Below are 19,590 nucleotides of genomic sequence, written 5' to 3' on the forward strand. Positions count from 1 at the left end.
CTGCATCTAAACTAAATTTGGATGCCATACCAAATTACAGGTTAGCTGCAAACATGTCTTAATGTCTTGAGTGATCTCTGTTACTGTCAAGTTTAGACTCATATCATAAAGACATGGATGTAAATTGTTGGCTATGTTTTGTTGCAAAAATGACATCACATTAATAACACTTATGACTTCTCAAACTATATCTTAGGTTGTTGATGTGATACTGATCCATAACACCTTATCGCATGATTTATCTAAAAATGCACGTGAGCATACGTGGCGTATTTTACGTATGCCGTCACTTGCCCTGGTGACGCACCACTTCCTGGATAGTAAGCAGCGGGCGCGTTGTACAAACGTGTGTGTGTGTGTACGTCTGTACGTGGTGGTTGAGCGAAAGATGCTTTCACTTTCACTCCGCGCTAAGAATTGATTCAGTCAGTGGACACGCCGAATTCAGAGCAAAGAAAAGACATTTAAAAAATACACAAAGCGGCAACTTTAGGACAACCCGACAGAAAAACAGGAAGACTAAGAAACTCCGCTATGGCGTTTAAGTATCCGGCTGCTCGTCGGGATGAAAGTAAGGTCAGTGTGGAGTACTTTATTCACCTCTCTCGCGCTGTTTGGGTGTGCGCGCGCGTGCGTGCATGCTTCGTTCAGAGTCGCGAGCATACGAAGCTCAGAAAACGAGAGCAGGAAGAGAAAGACGGAAGTCATTCCGGAACAGGGGGAGAAAGGCAAATAGCGAGATATTGAAGAAAGAAAAACAAAACTTTTGAAGACCAAAAGTCAAAGTTTGAAGTCTTTCACATCCATCAGTCATTTAGGGTTTCCCTCTGACCACTGTTTCACACAGCTGACTGAATCATCGTTTCCTTTCTCCTGCAAAACCCCAGATCCCTCAATACAATTTCCACTTAACACTACATAGCCTACTTAATCTCCCCCCCCCCCTCCACACACACATATACATACACACACACTTATAGAATTATCACGTGGGATGTAATGTTACTTTAAATATGCATGAACCTTACCTGTAAGGTAAGGTAACAGTGTGATGCTTCAATATGTTGTCTTTGGATTTGATTGATTGAATTGTTTCTTACTACTTTATGATTTTTTTAAAATTTTGTATCACTGAAATACAGCACAATATTGCACTTATTATTATTATTAGTATTTTTTTTTCTAACTGAGCATGCATCTTCGGGTCTATGTTTCATAAGATGCTTGTAAACAAGAGCTTCAAGGATGGAAACTGTTTACAGATTGTTATTCGCCGCTGAAGGAAAGGAAGAAAAACACACTGTACATAACAATTGAGACAAAGAGTTACACATACACACCCATACATGAATGCACATAACACAAAATCATGCGAACACAGCTCCACAAAATGAAAATAACATTTAGAATAAACCAAAAATTTAAAATGGAAAATAACTTTTTTAGTTTTGTTTAGTTTTGTTCTATTTTTTCAAGAAAAAGTGGGTCTGAGAGCGATGTCTCTAAAGTAGTTAAACCATCCTTCTGTTGATGGAGGTTCAACACAGAACCAAGAATGTGTTCATGTCTATTCTACCTCAGATGAGCCTGCAAAGGCGATATTTGAGATTTCATTTTTGTACTATACGTGTACATCTGCATCATGGCTCATCTGTTCATATTTCTCCCTGTGGTTTCTATACTTGTTTAAATGACTGTGCTCTATATCACGCTGAACTGAACGAAGGGATACATCAATACATTTACTTATTAATTGTTAAATGAAAGTGCAATCTATCGCCTATAAGGAGTAATGGAAAAACAGCCAGGCCCTTGAAATGTTCTGATTAGTCCAATAAACTGTCCAATACTTAAAATGATCCAGGAGATAATTTGGTCATGGGTTCTTCTTCTTCTTGCCTCCAACTGTATAAGTGTCAGAATGAGCTTTCTAAACCCACCAGATGTCCTTTCTGTTTAGTTGCAGAATGTAAACTCCTCTTAAGGTGATTATATCTGGGTAATGAGGATATGATGTCAGTGTCCTCAGCAGCGTTTATGTCTTTATTATGGCCTGAAAGTTCCCCCTTTGACGCAGCACAGAACACTGCTGTGTTTGCAAACGATGTATCGTCAGTTTTCAGTTTTCAGAACTGGACTGATGACGTAAGTGCAGAGGGCATATTTGTGGTACACGAGAAGGGAAAACACCAGCAGTTATCTGGAAATGTCTAATTGATGAGATTAATTCTGACGCAGGAGGAACGTGGAACCCGGAGTTTCTCCTGTCAGACCCCGAGTGTTCCCTTTCCCCCCCTGCAGCGAGTCCGAGTTGACGGATGTGAGAACGCAGCAGGATATCCTGTGAGAATTCACTCCGAGCCAGCCAATGGGAGAAGGGAGTGACATCTGTGTAGTGGGACTTATTTGTGAAGCACTTGGTTACTGACAATCATTTATTTTATTTATTTTTTTAAATGAAGAACAATCCCGTTATTTTTATCTGTTAGTAACTCGAGTTGGAAACTTTAATTTCATCGCGGTTAGTTTTCCACAGGTCACTGTGCGACACATCCTCCAGCTGATCCAAAGTGCTGCGCTCAGATTCCCCTGCAGGTCAAACCGGGTAGAACACAGTGATCACTTTTTAAATGCTTGCAGCGGTTCAGCAACAGATTACATTGCTGTATTGTTTTTCTTTCCTACATAGTGCCGGATCTAAGTGCAGTCTCAGAAGATAAAAACAGTGAAACCTGTCAACACTTTGAATTTGATTCTCTTGCAGTTTAGTGATGCGAAGCTCAGAGTAAATTCAGAAGAATTTCGAAGCCTGCTTCTGAGGAAAAACGGGCTCAGCTGTCGTTGTAACAACAGTCATCTGTCTTTGCTGCAGGTGGACGACTACCATGGAAACAAGATCTGCGATGCTTATGCATGGCTGGAGGACCCGGATAGTGCAGAAACAATGGTTTGTTTGAACAGTTTGCATACAAATGAAGCTCTTTCTTCACCAGAAATTCCTTCGAATTGACACCGTTCTTTCTGTTCTTTGCACGTTCCCAGGCGTTTGTGGAGGAGCAGAACAAAGTGAGCATGCCGTACCTGGAGCAGTGCGCCGTGCGGGCGCAGTTCCAGCAGCGCCTCACTGAGCTTTACGACTATCCCAAATACAGCTGCCCTTACAAAAGAGGGAACAGGTATTACTACGTACAATTAAGAGGACTGAAACACTGTGGCACATGAACGTGACGAACTTGAGTTGCAGATCTAGTAAAGTAAAACATTTTTTTAATTTTCTGCTTTTATTTCTAGATATTTCTACTTCCATAACAAAGGTCTCCAGAACCAGGATGTACTCTACGTGCAGGACTCTCTGGATGGGCCTGCGACTGTATTCTTTGACCCGAATAAACTGTCTGAAGACGGCACTGTGGCTCTGAAGAGTAAGAGCACTCACACTCAACCTGCACCGTGCGTACCGTGTTTTTTTTGTTAAAAAAAAAAAAAGCACGGGATGCTTGTTCGGCTCTGGCACAGGTGGAAGAGGTACAGGCACAGATCCTCATGCACAAACACAAGCACAGGAAGAGGATGTGGACATGACGTATAATCGATTCCCATTAGAGAGAAATCCATGATTGTAAGAGGGCCAAAACTTCTCCAAATAAGCCTCAAAGTCAGTAAAGTTGCAGTTGTGTTCTACGTGCTGTTCTCTTTTGTCAGAGAAAAATCACTGATTCGCTATCATACAGTCTGTGGCCGCTATTTGACAGCTGTACCAGACATTTTCATTCCTCCTGCTCTATGGGCTTGCTCTTTCTTGCTCACACAGCTCCGTGTATTTGCTTCATGCACGTCGAAGTAGAGACGTGAAGAAAAGAGAAACACAGAGAGTCAACCTCGCCCTTTTTTTCCTCTCCCTTGTCCCTCTCTCCATCCAGTGGGCCGCCTGTCGGAGGAGTGCGAGTACTTTGCGTACGGTTTGAGCAGCAGCGGTTCAGACTGGGTGACGGTGCGCTTCATGAAGGCTGACGACCTCACACTTCTGCCTGACGTGCTGGAGAGGGTGAAGTTCAGCTGCTTGGCCTGGACTCACGATGCCAAGGGAGTCTTTTACAACTGCTACCCGCCCCAGGAAGGAAAAACAGATGGTAAGTAAGAGTCACGATGCTCAAAGATTCAAAGCCTTAAACTAGAGCTGAACGATACGGACCAATCAAATCTCAGCATTCGATAGCTGTTTATATATCTTGATGTGTTGTCCTGTGTAGAAATAACAAAAGCAGATCCACACGGGCTGAATGTCGCGCAGGAACTTTTATTATCAGCCAGCTGCACAACGTCCACATGAACACAACAAACATCAAAAATACGAGCTGTTGGTGAAATAAAAAGAGTATTACATGAAAATGATAGGGGGGGGTCCTTCCTTTTTAACAATTAAAACCACAGCTGTGTATTTCGTCATGTAGGTGTTTTTTAAAGTGTTCCTCGGAGAGGGAGAGAGGCGGAGGAAGGGTGAAGAGGGACAGAAGGCTGTATTTTGGATGCAACGCAAACTGAAATCAAAGCCTTCCACATTCAAATATTCTAACAGCTGCGACCCCCCCCCCCCCCCCCCCCCTCTGTGTTTCACTACAGGCACCGAGACCACCAGCAACATCAACCAGAAGCTCTACTTCCATGTCATCGGCAGCCAACAGTCGGACGACATTCTGGTGGCAGAGTTCCCTGAACATCCGAAGTGGCACAGTTCAGTAACAGTGAGTCCAGAGATCAAACATCTTTTAAAGCTTCATTTAAAGGAATGTTGCAGAATTACATGCAGCGAGAATGAATGAAATTAAATCAAAAAAGTAAATTGTGAAATGTCGCCCATGCATCCATTTTCTTCGGCTTGTTTGAGGTCATGTTGCGGTGGCGGCGTTCCCAGGCGAGACGGGGAAATGTGACTCCCACAACTGCTCCTCCTAACGAATCATCTTCATTCCTCTTTTAGGGGGTTGATTATGTGGCTGGTTGCTCATGACGAGAGTTTCATTCATCCGTAGAGATCGTGAGCCGTGCAGAAAAGACGACATTCAAAGAATCATGTGTGTTTCTCCAGATTTCCGATGATGGCAGGTATGCTGTTCTGTCCGTCACTGAAGGCTGCGAGCCCGTCAACCGGCTGTGGTACTGCGACCTTCAGGAGCTAGCCGACGGCATCACAGGTTGTGGAACACGTCCGGCTCAGACCGAAGCACCTCACATACAAAACACGTGGATGTTTTCTTTAGAAGCAGGAACAGAAAGAAGTCTGAGGCCTGCATGTGTCTCTGTCGAACTTGATTAGGATAAGATAATGCTTTTCTTGCTTGAAAGTTCAAGCAAAAAAAAGCTCAGTAATCCTTACATCTTGTCACATGGAAAAGACAGAAGGTAAGAAGAGTACAAGTCACCAGCATTAGTATCAGCTGGGCGTGAGCTTAGCCGTGTGTTTGCTGGGAAAAGTGATAGTCAACGTGTTTGTAAAGATGGCTTCACCGGCGCTGCGGTTGTCTCAGCTTCCTCTTTTGACAAAGGAGTAAAAACACCGACAAACAAATCCTTTCTAAGAACTAGAATCATTACTTTCTTGCTGCCAAGTGTCACAAGTCTTTTCTCAGAATTACCAGCAAATTTCTCACGTTTGAAAAAAAACGTTTCATTTTACTTTCAGTGTTTACTCTCAATACAAGCCACGTACTGTACTGCACACTTTGTAAGAGTGAGCTCTTCTTAAAGCAAACACTGACATTTCCACACCTTCAATATAACAAGGATCAGCACAGGAGTGTTGGAGGACCATGCAATGACTCGATTTCACTTTGAAAAAGATCATAATTGTGCATTTTGGCCTTTTTATGTCCAGTAAAAGAAAATCTTGATTTTGATATTTTCTAATGCAAGCAGGCTGCGTAAAATGTAATTGAAAAGTATTTTTTTTTAGCATGTAATAAGACTTTAATCACCATTTTAAAGGCAGATTTAAATCTTTTAAATTTGTCATTTTTTTCCCTTTTCTCCTTCAGGCCTGCTGCCGTGGGTCAAACTTGTGGACAACTTTGACGCCCAGTACTCGTACGTCACCAATGAGGGGACTGTGTTCACCTTCCGCTCCAACCTGGACGCTCCTCGATACTGCCTCATCAACATTGACATCCAGAAACCAGACAGGCAGCACTGGACTACCCTCATACCGCAGCATGACAAGGACGTCCTGGGTGAGACTGAGCAGAAATTTTCACAGGAATATAGAGCAGAAGGTCAGGACCCCCCCCCCCCCAGTACGGTATCAGTTCTCTTCACTGTGTCTTAAAGTTCACTCATCATTGGCACGACAGCTGTGTGGTTGTGTCGGAGCGTGTGAAAATTCCACCGAGTTCGGCGTACGTAGATGGCCAATACATGGAGAAGTAGTTCCACAAATCAGCCCTCAGACACTTGCACAAGAGTTTTTTCGCTGAATCTCTGTCCTGCCGTGATGACTGCTCAGCCACACACACGGGGAAGTGGTCGAAAAACCTCCGTCACAGGGAACTCTGCTCAAAAAAGTGAAACTTGGTCCATAAGCACTTCGTTGTACACTTTTTTGTGTGTGTGTGTGAGTCATTGGAGTTATGGTAAGCTAACTTAAATTTTACTGATTCATACAGCAGTGAATTTCCATGTTTCGAGTTGGTCCACTGCGGTCGGACTGAAAGTACAATGATGCACTTTAGCCTCGCTGTTAACAGAAGGCGTGTCCTCATCTGTTTAAAACTCCTCTTATGGGCACAGAGAGTGGTGGGGGAAAGGTACAGAATAAAATAATTACAACACACTGATGGAATTTTGAAATGTTCAATAACAGACAAAATGGCCCTTCAGGGTGTGTAAAAGTAGTTTATCTACATTGATTTGTGTATTTAAAGTTCCTCTCTATGAGGTACAAAACCAAACTGCATCATCAGCATAAAGATTGAAAAGTTCCATCTAGTTATTTAAAAGAAGATGTCAAATGCTGTCAGGATGTTAGCGTCCTGTTTTTTTTTTTGTGGAGTTTCTTGTCCGATGTTAGTGCAGCACAGTCAGATAAGACTTACTGGATCTGTGCAGTCCAGGGTGTAGGAGCGGCAGTTACTCATCTGACTCTCATCCACATTACTCACGTCTGCCTTTAAAGAACTTATGTAATCAAACATTGCAGCAGTCATCTAGCCTATATATACTTTTATGGGAGCTTTCCATCAACTTGCAGATTGTCCTGTCTCCTCTGTTTAAACAGAGTAATAGATTAGATTTGGTTTTGTGACACTGATGACACAGCTAAAAAAAAAAGACCTTCTTAAGAGTAGTGGTAAACCTCTGTTTCATAAACAGTCACGAAGGGGAAGGTAGCCTCTGTATCACCTCTGATTTTTCATGTGCAGTGAGTCCTGCATTGACTTGTTTGACACTTATAGGATGTTAGATTGCCCCCTGCTGGCTGAAGCTAAGAATGCATCACGTTTGATTAAAATGCTCCACAGCCTGCTTCTTGATTTAGCTCTATGCTTTGTTTTTTATGCTCATCTGTATTTTCCCCACGATCCTGAAACGAGGAAGAAGATGGTTCATTGTTGAGATTACTATGCTGTACATAAATCAAACATTTCCCCTTCAATTTATTTACTTCTGCAGGCCTCGTCTCCTGTGTGAACCAGCACCACCTGCTGGTCAACTATCTCCATGACGTGAAGGACATCCTGCAGGTGTACGAGTTGTCCACTGGTCAGCTGGTCAGGGATCTGCCGCTGGATGTCGGCACTGTAGCCGGAGTGAGCTGCAAGAAGAAGCACTCCGACTTTTTCTACAAGTTTTCCTCCTTCACTACACCAGGTATTCTGTCACTTCACCAGGTTTTTTTTTTCCTTTCATACTCCTTCAATTGATAATGGAAACTCAAAATGTACACTAGCATGAAATAATGATGCTAGCCCCACACAAGAAGGATCCATTAAACACTTTAAAAAAAAAAAAAAACCCTTTACAAAAGAAATGAATAGTTTTCTTTTCATTCAAAATAGATGAATGTATTTCTGCCTTGAAGCTGCTTTGTACCAATGACGGCCTCAAACACGCTCACAGCTGTACGTTTCATTTTCACTTTAACTTTTAAGAGCGCAGTGTTAGAAATCGTGTCATGTCAGCAACTACATTATCAGTTATTTGACTGTACAGTCAAAGTGAAAGCTCATATTATCATTAAATGTTACTTTTCCAAGGTTGAAGGTCCAATCAGTAAGATATGAACTGAATTAAATCATAAAATGACAAATATATCGTAATGAGATGCTGAAGTGCTGGCTCCTCTAACAACAATGCAGCAGCCGGTGTGTCTTCCTGCTAAGTTTGAAATCGGGTCTTTAATGGTCTCGGGACTGTGCCGTCCCAACTAACACCTGACACCCAACCGCCGCCATCAGAATGTGTCGTCCCCGCAGACATCGGCGTCCTCATTCATGCCCGACCTGTTCCGACCTCCAACTCAGCTGCAAGGAAGTGTGGACAACAGGAAGGCGAGGAATTAGAAAACCTGCCTGCACATTAGTCTACTCCTCTTTTGTTAAGCGTTTTGAGATAACACTTATTATGAACTGGTGCTGTACAAATAATAATTGATTGATAGTCAGTATTTGATTAGCCCAGAGGGGGTAGGCTGTTTTAAGGCACCCCCACAAACTGCTGCCTCTTGGTTTCTCAGGTGGACGGGCAAACAAACTGGTGTTGCAGCGATGGAAGCGGGCAAGCTAACTGGTTCAGCTAGAAGTGATTGTACCCGACCTGAAAAGCCTCTGCATGCTAAGACGCTCCACGAGCAGAAACTAAGATCAAACTAGGATCAATATTGGAGCTGCTTTTGAAAAAGAATGCAGAAAGGTTTACAGACCGATTCAGAGCTGGCTAAACACTGAAGCTTCATTGTCCGCAACCTGTGTGAGCATCAAGTCTATAAGGAGGAGGGGGTGAGGGGAGGCGGCTCTCTCCACGGTTCTGAATGTGCAGTAACCCTTTTAACCACTAGGTGTCAGAGTTCCATGTTGCTCCTTTAAAGGTTTTCCTATCGTGACACACAGACCTGAAAGAAGAATTTGTTGAGCTGAGTTTTTGGCAGTTAAATTATGAATCAGGAATGGCTCTTCAAACTTTTCAATAAATGAATCATCAGTCATTAAATGATCCTCCTGGATTCAAACCCTCATCAGCTTCTGACCTTCTAACCCAGGTATCATCTACCACTGTGATTTGAGCGAGTCCAGCCCAGAGCCCAGAGTGTTCAGGGAGGTGGAGGTCAAAGGCATCAAGCAGGACGACTACCAGACCAGCCAGGTAACATCCTCCTCTTATCTAATCTGTTCTTTCTATTCATGTTCTTATCTCTGTTTTATAAACGCGTCTGCTGATTGTACGCTCATCTTCTGATTTCCCTGAGTCTCCAACAATTCACATAAATGTTGTTTGGTGTGATTCTAAGAAAAGCAGAACACTTATGTGAGAGCTGTGCGGTTTAATAACACTCGAGATGATGAGCAGATGGTTCATGTACGGATGGTTTCTTCACGGTCTCGTACACGTACAGGTGTTCTACCCCAGTAAAGACGGCACCGAGATCCCCATGTTCTTGGTTCATGCTAAGGGACTAAAGAAGGACGGGACTCATCCCGTCTTCCTGTACGGCTACGGTGGCTTCGAGGCGTCAATCCAACCATACTACAAGTAAGAACCACTGCTAAAATAATCTCATCGAAACCAGTGATGTCACTGTCTTTCTTTTTTATAACGCCACGCAAATAAAGACAGAGTCCTGAGTAGCACTTTTTTTTCTTTCTTTTTTTTTTTACATAGTTGTATATTGTCATTAGAATGTGATGTTTGTGGGCTAACATTGCTCCTAACCCTGTCTTTGGTTGTGTGTGGTCAGTTCTGCCTACCTGCTGTTTGTGAGACACCTGGGCGGGGTCCTGGCTGTGGCAAACATCAGAGGGGGCGGAGAGTACGGCCTCACCTGGCACAAAGGTGAGCACTCCAGAGGAGCGCACTATTAAAACATACTGCAAGTTAGACCAACTCTGACTTTAAAAAAAAAACATGTCCTGTCATGTTGATGTGTTCGTAGCCGGTACATTGGGGAACAAGCAGAACGGATTCGACGACTTCCAGTGTGCAGCCGAGTACCTGATCCAGGAGAAATACACGGCAGCGAGCCGCATCGCCATCAACGGCGGCTCTAACGGAGGGCTGCTGGTGGGTAAGTACAGGACCAGAGTGTTTGTTTGTGCGTTTTTACAGACGCAGAGAATATGTTTGAAGATAAACTGTGTAAACTACTTCTCCCAGCGTAGAGCTCAGCTCCATTATCATACACAATTAAAAACTTCAAAGCTTCTAACGAGAACATCTATCGTACGTCTCCTTGTTCTTCGATCGCTGCTCCCCCCTCCACTCCCAGCTGCCTTCATCACAGTGCTTTGTGTTCTTTGTATTACATCTCAGGCATAATTACTAACGTCAAATTCATCTAACTGCTTAGCTTCAATTAATTAAGCTATTAAACAGCACATTAAACAGTGCTCTGTCAAATCATTTACCAGAAGCTGGCTGCCATATGGCGCTGCACAAACCCATCTAACGCCTTCCTGCTTGGTGTGTGAGCGGCCGTCGGAGGGAGACGGTCCTCGCATGTGTTTTGAAATGTTTTTGTTCTTTGATAATAACTTTGGAATACACGAACGCAGCGGCGTGCGTGAACCAGCGCCCGGACCTGTTTGGCTGCGCCGTGGCAGAGGTGGGGGTGATGGATATGCTGAAGTTCCACAAATTCACCATCGGTCACGCCTGGACCTCCGACTACGGCTGCTCTGACGACCCCGAGCAGTTCAAGTGGCTCATCAAGTATGAACACCAGCAGACACCACATCGTACTTTCTGTAGATTCTGTCACACTCGCTGTGTGCACACATCTTCCCTCTGAGTCAATGGATGGTCTTATGAGATTGATCGGTGTTAAATTTAATTTATCCGCCAATTAATTTGCTCTCTGTCATCTTTAAACTACCTTGGACAGTTGAGGTATTATAAAGTGAAATCAATCTGCTTTAAATCTTCTGTGGGTTTCTTTGTCTGTATTTTCAAAATGGTGACAGCCACCAATGGGCTTCAAAATGTCCCTTCTTTTACCAATGAGTGACGTCACTAAGAATATCTCTGTGTTATAGTCTGTCGGCTCTTCTAGACTGTAAACTTTGCACCACTTCACTGTTTGTTTTCTGCTTCCAGATCTCTTCTGTAAATATTTTTTTCCACCACTTTTAAACTTCATATTGTAGTTTTTTAAACGTTGAACAGTTTTCAATCCATTGGTCAATCAGTCAACTAAATTCCCTCTCTAAATTGTCGTTAAAAAACGTCTCAGGTTCTGTTCCTGGTTTTACTTTCATCCACATGCCTCAGCAGAATCACACAGCTCATTTAATTATCAGTCCCGTATCGTCTCTTCCCTCTCTGACTTTCCTTTCATCTTTCCCTCCAGGTATTCTCCGCTCCATAACCTGCCTCAGCCTCCGTACTCGGGGCCTCCTTACCCGGCCGTTCTGCTCCTGACGGCGGATCACGACGACCGCGTGGTTCCTCTGCACACTCTGAAGTACTGTGCCACCCTGCAGTATGGCGTGGGCAGCAGTCCCGTGCAGCGGCAGCCTCTGATGGTCAGAGTGGACACCCGGAGTGGACACGGTGCAGGGAAACCCACCGCCAAGGCCATCCTGGAGGACACTCACATCTTCTCCTTCATCGCTGAGACACTGGGAATCAGCTGGAAGGACTGAGAAGTGAGGGAGATAAAAACATGTATAAACAGAGAATCTACTTGAATGTACTGATTGATCGAGTACAGATGATCAAAAGGCTTTAAACAGAGTTTAACCTGCAGATGCACCAACATCACATGTCTGTTTAAAATGTACTTTAAGTTTGTTCTGGGTTTTTAACTTTTGACTAAACGTTCGACAATAAAAATCTGTTATTGCACTCTAGTTCATGTCTTATAATTTATGATGTCTTAGATCTAAAATATGGTTGTCTTAGTCAGAGGTTCCCAGACTTTTCAGCCCGTGACACCAAAAATAATGGTGTTTGCAACCGGGGAGCCCAAATGTCCCAGGAGGTGGTTACAACATTTATTGTTAATCACAACCACGCCCACTTTTAGGCCTGGCCAAACACTGGCATGAGAGCATCAGGAAAAAAAAAACCCCGACCGCGACAGACAGAACTGTATGGTGCAGTTTCCAACTTGTCCATCGAGTGGCAGTGTTGGACTGTGAAATCCTCCTCGCCTGGAATTCCACCTCAAGGTCAGAGGCTGAGTGTGAGTGTGGTGTCACTCCGCTTGAATACTTTGAGCGCTCTGTTCGATCCTTTATAATATCTCTGAGAGGTAGAATCAAACCAGGAGGCTCGAGTTTTATAAAACAGACTGGAACACTAAGGATGAGGACTTATATAAGGAGAGTGGACTTGTGTAGGAAGATGCAAGTAAAGGTAGGCGGGGGGGGGGGGGGGGGGGGGGGGGGGGTGTCTTTAAAGACTTAGCAGAAAAGTCCAGAGATGGAGGGCGATGATTGGGGAGTGGATGTATGGCGAGACAGTGAGAGGCAACAAGCAGACAAGCGGAGAGAGACTCAAAGTGCACTTATGGAGCGTCTCGGGAGGCGCGCAGACAGACGGGTGTTTAAACTGTCAAAGAGACGGAGAGAGAGAGAGAGAGAGAGAGAGAGAGAGAGAGAGATGGAAACTCTGAGAGAAAGTTGTCCGTTCGGTCACTCAGAGTTTAATCTCTTCTCAGTGGGAAGTTTGTGATTTCGTCAGACTGAACCCCGGGCCTTATCTAAGTACCCTCTCAGCACAGAGATAGGATGGGAAAGAGGAGAGGAGGCTGCAGGAGGAGGATTTGCAGACAATGACTCTGCCACAGGGGCAAAGCGGTTGAATGAAGCCGAGAAAGACAAAGCCGGTAATAAGCCGGACATACGAGAGACACATAGCGGGAGAGGGGTTTAAGCTCATGCGGCATAAAGGCTGGGATGCTTCTTCCTCTTCTCCCAGGAGCGTCCCAGAGGATCCAGGAGGCTTTTTGCTGCTCCCGTCTGCCTCTCTCTCTTCTCCCCCTCTTCCTCCAACGTCTCTGTTCTCATACACATGTACGAGCGCACACAGCCCTCACGTTTCTTTTCCTCCTGAGAAACACAAGCTTTTACCTTCCAAAGCCCCCCCCCCCCCCCTCCTCCCCCCAGCTCCTCTCCAGGTCCCCCTCCTGTCCTCCACAGTTTGTTTACTTTACTCCCCTCCATAATGCAGGGATTAATTTCTCAAAGCCGATTTGAGCAGCGGCACGCTTCGGCAAAGAGCGGGGAGCACAACTTTTGTGCTCGGGGAAGTTTCCCCTTCACACTGGCTTAGAGGTGGACCTTTTTCTCCTTTACACAGCCAGCTTTAATCTCCACACAGAGGAGAAGGGAGCGAGGGAGGACGAGAGGGGGAGCGAGGGCTCTCAACACACTGCTAGGAGTCACTAATGTCTTTACAGAGGTGTCGCCTGCTCTCCCATGAGCCTCTCTCAAATCTTTCACCTCTTCCTCTACCTTTTTGGACTTTCTCTCTCTCCTACACTACAACCTGTTTTTGTGAGAAAAAAAAAACAGAATTAGTCATTCACTCCAACTTGGTTTATTTGAGGATTTTTTTTCAAGATATTTTGGGCCCTTTTTTGCCCTTTTTGGATTGGACATCTAAAGAGAGAGAGAAGCATTATAAACACATAGATGAAGTATGTGCTAAAATGAAATTGCATTTTCAGACAAACTTAATCGTTATTTATCGTATAATACATTTCAAAATTGTGTTAAACTGCGAAAAGCTAGAGATTTATACCCTCAGAGAGGCTGTAAGTAAATGTATGTTTTTTTAATTCAGTAATTAAAAAGTAATAGACCGACTAAGAACTGGAAGCTCTTTCAGCAGTGTTTTATATTTCCTCTCAGTAATCTTCCCTCTTGATGAAACACCTCTCTGTATCACAGTCATAGTCTCAGTCGCTCGACGTTATCTGAAGGCTTTAAACACCTATTGAGTGTTGTCGTGATTTTTTTTCTCCCAAACTCCCAAGTACAACAATCTATATTCTGCATTTTGAAACACGATTTGCTTTAATCTCCTGTCTGTCTCCGTGTCCCAGTCTCATTTACGGTGAATAAACAGGCAAATCTGATTGAAGATTTACGCTAGAAACCGTGCAAAGCCTAATAAAAAAAAAAAAAAACAAAGAAAGACACACCAACCAACACCCAAGTCCCTCGCCGCTGAGGAGAATGTGATGTTTGCATACCAAGACATCACACTCACACTGATAACAATTATGGTATTGTACCACAAGGGAGTAGGAGGCTGATGGCCTTTGAGAAATTAACTATTTGCCTCATTTAGCATGTGTGCTGCCACGTCTGTGGCTTCTGACCCCCCGAGCACGCAGAGGGTCAAGTGTCAAGGCTCGGGGGATTTCATGACTTCAATCATGTAGATTAAAGCGGCTGTGTTGTCCCTCAACCACAACCTTGACGCCCAACCAGAACCCTCAGACTGGGTTTTCCCTTTAACCAACGCCCAACGCCAACCCACCACCATCGGACTGTGTCAACCGACTGCCTCCACCTAAGAAGTGTGGACAACAGGAACACGAGGAATACAATTATCAATACAATGATCCCATATTATGCTCTTTTTTTGTAAAGTGTCTCGAGATGACGCTTGTTATCAACTGGCGCTATACAGATAATGATTGATTGATTGATAAAGCCTTCGCCATGTTAAAGCGTATTTTACGCTGAATAACAACGTTGCACTGAATTTAAAAGTGAAAGTCAAAGATCTTTTGTGTATCGGCAGATGAATGCGTACACATTTGTGTGAAGCCGTCATTACTCTCTGGTTGCTCAGATGTAAATAAGAGTTTTTTCTGTTTTCTTCATCACATTACGTCTTGAATGCAGCAAAGAATTCTGCTGTAAGCCTCCGATAATGAATACCCAAATCCTGAGGAAGTGCACCGGGAGTTCAGGCGCGGTGGTCTACTGAGCAGCAGCATCTGAAGGAGGTGATGTTTGATTGCGTGGGAGGTTTGGAAAGCTGCAGCCAGCGATGTCTCGGAGATGAAACTCATTAAGTCTCCAACTCCAATCCTCAACTCCAATAAGACTTTAATATAAAAAGTATGGATCGCTGCTGCAACTGTAGGAGATAAATAAAAAAGATCTCATTCTCAAATGTATGCCCGTGGACTCGCACTCACACACAAATATGCATGCACTCACACACACACACACACACACACACACACACGGACTGACCCATGTGAGCAGGAACAGAAGCCCACACTCGCACACTCACTTCTTCACACCCACACAGTTGCCCACAGCAAACCTGCACAAAGTTAATTTGCATGTACAATCATTTCCCATACGCTTTGTGCTATTCTTAAGGTGGGTGTTGTGTAATAAAGCAGTAAGTAATATAACCTCGAAACCCAGCGAGAGAGAAAGACTTCATAAGTTCACATGGAAGAAAAAAGCAAAGAGAATAAAAGAAAGCCATGAAGTGCCTGAATAAGCAAAGAGAGGTAGCTGAAAGTTGAAGTGTTGTAAGTGGATCCAGAGCATTAACCCTGAAAAGAGAGATAAGTCTTAGGAGTCCAGATAGCTTTAAGGTTGGAGGGATGAGTGAGCTCTAAAAGCCGTCTGTTCATTTCTTAGCACCAACAGCGGAGTTAAAGGGTGACCAGGGAGTTCATCATGTAGGCCCCATTCACCCCGATCTGTTCTGCTGCTCTCTGAAGTCTCCACAAAAAAACCCCAGAGAATTTATTTCTTTGTTCAACCAAAACTTGTTTTTGTAACTAGAGTTGTGTTTTCTCGGCTAACTAAGCACACACAACTCTTCTGTCCTTTCAAAAGCAGAGTCACAGTTATTCAGCACAATGCTCGAACCAATCAGCTAATGTCAGAAGACTGAATTATGGCTGTGACTTCAACGGCATACTTTCATATTATTCATAATAGATATGACCTCACATTGAGTGTGTCGTATGTTCACAAATCATAGTATGCAAGTTTGTGTTTGACAAATGCCTGGATCTTTACTTGATTGGTTGGCATTTTTAAAAATGAAACGGGAGCACACTAGTCTATTACTATTAAACAAGTTATCACGTTTTTAGAACAAGCTGAGAATACAAAGTATCTCTGGTGCACAGGTTATCATGTTTGCAGAAACATTAATTTCTAAGAACAAGCTGCTGTATCTCGTCTGCTCAAGCTATTGTCTTGTTCGAACACATCTTGTAAATATAAGAAAACAAATGTGGCTCTTTATATACGGTCTTACTGAGTGTAGTTTCAGCAGCGTTTCTGCCAGGGACTGATGCCTGTAACGGGGCACCTCCTTTCTGTTCTCCTCTCAGCTCAACAGTGACGTGAGTGATCGTGTATGAAGACATGTTAGCCGTCCACATTTCGAAAGGTTGATGTATAGTTCATTAAAGAAACGTGTGGCATTGTGGGAACTCCAGACGTGGGTTCTTAGCACTTAATGGTTATGGTATCATAACAAGTTAATACCTTGTTATATTTTTGTAGTTGTCATATACGGAAAAAAATGGTTCCCCTGTTAAAAGAAATCTAATTGGCTAATGAACAACTACAGTTTAGAAACTGTCAATTATTGATAAGGAAATAAAAAACTCCAGTTTCTCTTCAGCTGTAATAGAAATGTAACTCAAAGGTAGAACACAATGAGAAACAACCCTTCGCTTGTATTCGAGCTTTTTTAATAACACTTTTCAATATTGCAACAGCCATCAGATTTTCTTCTAACAGGTAAAAATCATCAAAAAACTAACAAAAAGAACCTTTTTTTTTCAGTTTTATATTCCAAACAACAGAGAGGCTAAGGCCCTAAATTCAAAACAAAGAGAAAAACCCTTACACAGTGAGCAGATATATTCAACACATTGTTCTTCAAACAAATTATAAAAATAGATTTGGCATTTTCAAATACATATTTACAGTATTCAACATGTATCGTAATGGTCACAGTAACGGGGGGAGGGGGGGGGTCAACTTCAGTTCCATTCATTGTAGCGACAAGGTCCAATTTGTTGTGTGTGTGTGTTTACTCATATGTGTGCGTCAAAGGGGACGCCTGTGTGTTTCTTCAGAGGTGTGCGAGGACGTTGATGACACATGAGCTCATTTCAGTTGACGGAACATTTACTAAGAAAAAGAACAACAAAAACGTCTTTTTTTTTTCTGTTTTTTTTTTTTTTGGACCAACTACAAAGCAGGTACACATTTTGTTTTCCCACTGCAACATCGTATCTTTCAGTGTGTGTAATGATCAAATAATGCCTCGATGAACGTCTTCCCCAAAAGCAAGGGGAGGAGAGTCACTGTACAGGAGAGAAACCACAAAGCATGATGATAACAGCAACATAAATGTAAACAATCGAAACAGCTGCAAGTGAAATACTGACATTCTCGATTCCAGTCTGCAACACACACACACACACACACACACACTCACAGGTGCACACACACTGTGATGTTTACAGCTTATCTAATGATAAAGAAACTGCACTAAAACGAGTGTAAAGGATACACAGACACTGTCAGAACCTCCAGCTTCCCTTGCACTTCCTGTTCACAAAAACGTCTTCTTGTATAAACTTAATAAATCATCAAAAGAAGAAGATTCAACTGCTTTTTTTTTTTTTTTTTTACATTTAGCGAAATAAATAAACCTTTATTACCTCCTTTTCTGGAGACGTTTTGCATAAGAATTCTGTAGACATAAATAAATATGGATAAATATCTGAATCAGGACGTTCGTCAGTGTGAGCCCATGCTTTGTATTTCAACATTGTCGGTGGGGTTAGATGCTTTAAACACAAAAGGAAGACATAGATAAATCAAAGAAAAGATGACTTAAGAATTGTAAAACAGACAAATGAACAAACTTTTTTTGTTTTTTTTTCAAACTTTCGCCGTGCAGTTGATTCTTGCAGCTGTCGTCCAACCGCTAAGGAAAAGAAAAGAAGCGTCTGATGTTCCTGAAGGTTCATCACATCATAACTCATAACATACTGGAACTCTGCTCACCAGGTACACTTTTTAAATGTTATATAAGACTAGATTACTGTTTGCTAGCCACGTTGGTGCAGCCTGTTCCTGGTCATGGGACAGCACGGTCTTCTTCATTTACTGTTCACCACCATTCTTACCATGTTTGAGCTTCTGCACAGTTCTTCAGGCGACTGATTTGAGATCAGTTCCATTGTACTATGATATGATTAAGTGCCCTCGTACTAAATCAGTTCCTGCTTGACATGAAATCAGCTCTCAAGGTTCTGTGGAGAGACTTCTTTCCTCAAAGGCCAGTTTTATTAGTTTTTAGTGAATTCATGTTGTGGTAAAGGGAAATTTCCATCCGAAATATGAATGTTTCTTCAAGTGGTATCTTGTCCATAACTAGGTGTGTTTGCAGTGTAGAAGGTCGTCGCCTTTCCAGCATCTCTAAAGGTCAGCTTCAGACAGCTTTCATTCAAGTCTTTACACGCTGATCCAGAAAGTGCAGAAAGAGGTCACAACAAAAGTCATGACATCACTCCTCTGCAGTCCCCAAAATCGAGACACGAAACACTGCTCGTCTCTGAGGGGTTACGTTATTTAAAAAAAAAGGAAGGAAGGACTCAAGGAAGGCGTTATTGGGAAGGAGGAGTAGATAGAGCAACATGGACAGCAGATAGATCTGCTCGTCTTTGCTTTGGCTTGGAAGATCCCAGTCTCCTCCCCTCCCTCCCCTCCATCCGTGTGCAGGTCTGCAGCAGCAGCAGCAGCTGTTTTAGACTGTTTGTTAGACCTGCACGCCGCGGCCATGCATCTGGATGACCTGGGCTCTGAGAGTCTGGATGGCGGCCAGTATCAGCTTCTGGTGCTCGAGGGAAGTGATGCCAAGGCTCAGGACGTCCCTGTGGAAAGATGAAGACGGACCAAGGTTAGTAGAGACACATTTTGTCCTTTTAAGACATTGGCAAGCTTAAAACACTTAAGTAAAACAATCATGTGAGGAACTTCAGTTTGTGGGGATTTTGGCGCCCCCCCGTGTCTTATTTCATTGCTTATTTTGTCCTCTATATGTGAGTCGAAATCTCATTTGGCCTCCTTCAACAGTAGAATATGTGAATCAATCAAAAAATACCAAACACTCAACAAAATCTCAACAACTGCAAGAGAAGGACGAACTCCATGACTTTGGGACATGAAAAGAAAATGCAGATATTCAGACTTCAGTGAAATTCGAGGGATTTTACGAACCAGCCAATCAGAATAACGAGTCATAGGTGCCCGAATTTCCCTCCTGTGAGGTGGTAGTTTCCCCATTGGGGATCAATAAAGTTATATCCTATCCTATCTTAACCTATCCTAGTTTTCTGATAAGACCTGAGAAAACCAGGCCAACCGA

The 19,590-nt window shown here is 43.2% G+C and overlaps 2 protein-coding genes across 2 annotated transcripts in view; one reads left to right on the plus strand and one right to left on the minus strand.

The window, feature by feature from the left end:
- Positions 1–288: 288 nt before the first annotated feature.
- Positions 289–12,053, plus strand: LOC306839515 (prolyl endopeptidase). The gene is made up of 15 exons (XM_079368267.1): positions 289–576; positions 2,873–2,947; positions 3,043–3,176; positions 3,292–3,422; positions 3,921–4,130; positions 4,621–4,742; positions 5,087–5,192; positions 6,033–6,224; positions 7,663–7,860; positions 9,248–9,351; positions 9,602–9,738; positions 9,944–10,038; positions 10,139–10,270; positions 10,758–10,914; positions 11,552–12,053. The coding sequence occupies exons 1-15, from the start codon at positions 535–537 to the stop codon at positions 11,844–11,846; spliced, it is 2,130 nt and encodes a 709-aa protein (XP_079224393.1). The 5' UTR covers positions 289–534; the 3' UTR covers positions 11,847–12,053.
- Positions 12,054–16,880: 4,827 nt separating this feature from the next.
- The window catches only part of epha10 (EPH receptor A10), a 149,508-nt gene continuing 146,798 nt past the window's right edge, over positions 16,881–19,590 (minus strand). Inside the window, exon 18 of the mRNA XM_079367751.1 lies at positions 16,881–19,096. Within this exon, the coding sequence (XP_079223877.1) occupies positions 18,982–19,096 (115 nt within the window). The 3' untranslated portion in view covers positions 16,881–18,981. The remainder of the gene's footprint in view (positions 19,097–19,590) is intronic.

The sequence above is a fragment of the Symphodus melops genome (assembly GCF_947650265.1).
Source record: "Symphodus melops genome assembly, chromosome: 18".
NCBI classification, from domain to species: domain Eukaryota; kingdom Metazoa; phylum Chordata; class Actinopteri; order Labriformes; family Labridae; genus Symphodus; species Symphodus melops.

Bases quoted from the DNA above. Each gene is read 5' to 3' on its own strand.
- LOC306839515 (XM_079368267.1), top strand. From the start codon at position 535: ATGGCGTTTAAGTATCCGGCTGCTCGTCGGGATGAAAGTAAG. The intron at 577-2,872 runs GTCAGTGTGGAG...TCTTTGCTGCAG, and splicing joins CTCGTCGGGATGAAAGTAAG to GTGGACGACTACCATGGAAA. The intron at 9,352-9,601 runs GTAACATCCTCC...GTACACGTACAG, and splicing joins ACGACTACCAGACCAGCCAG to GTGTTCTACCCCAGTAAAGA.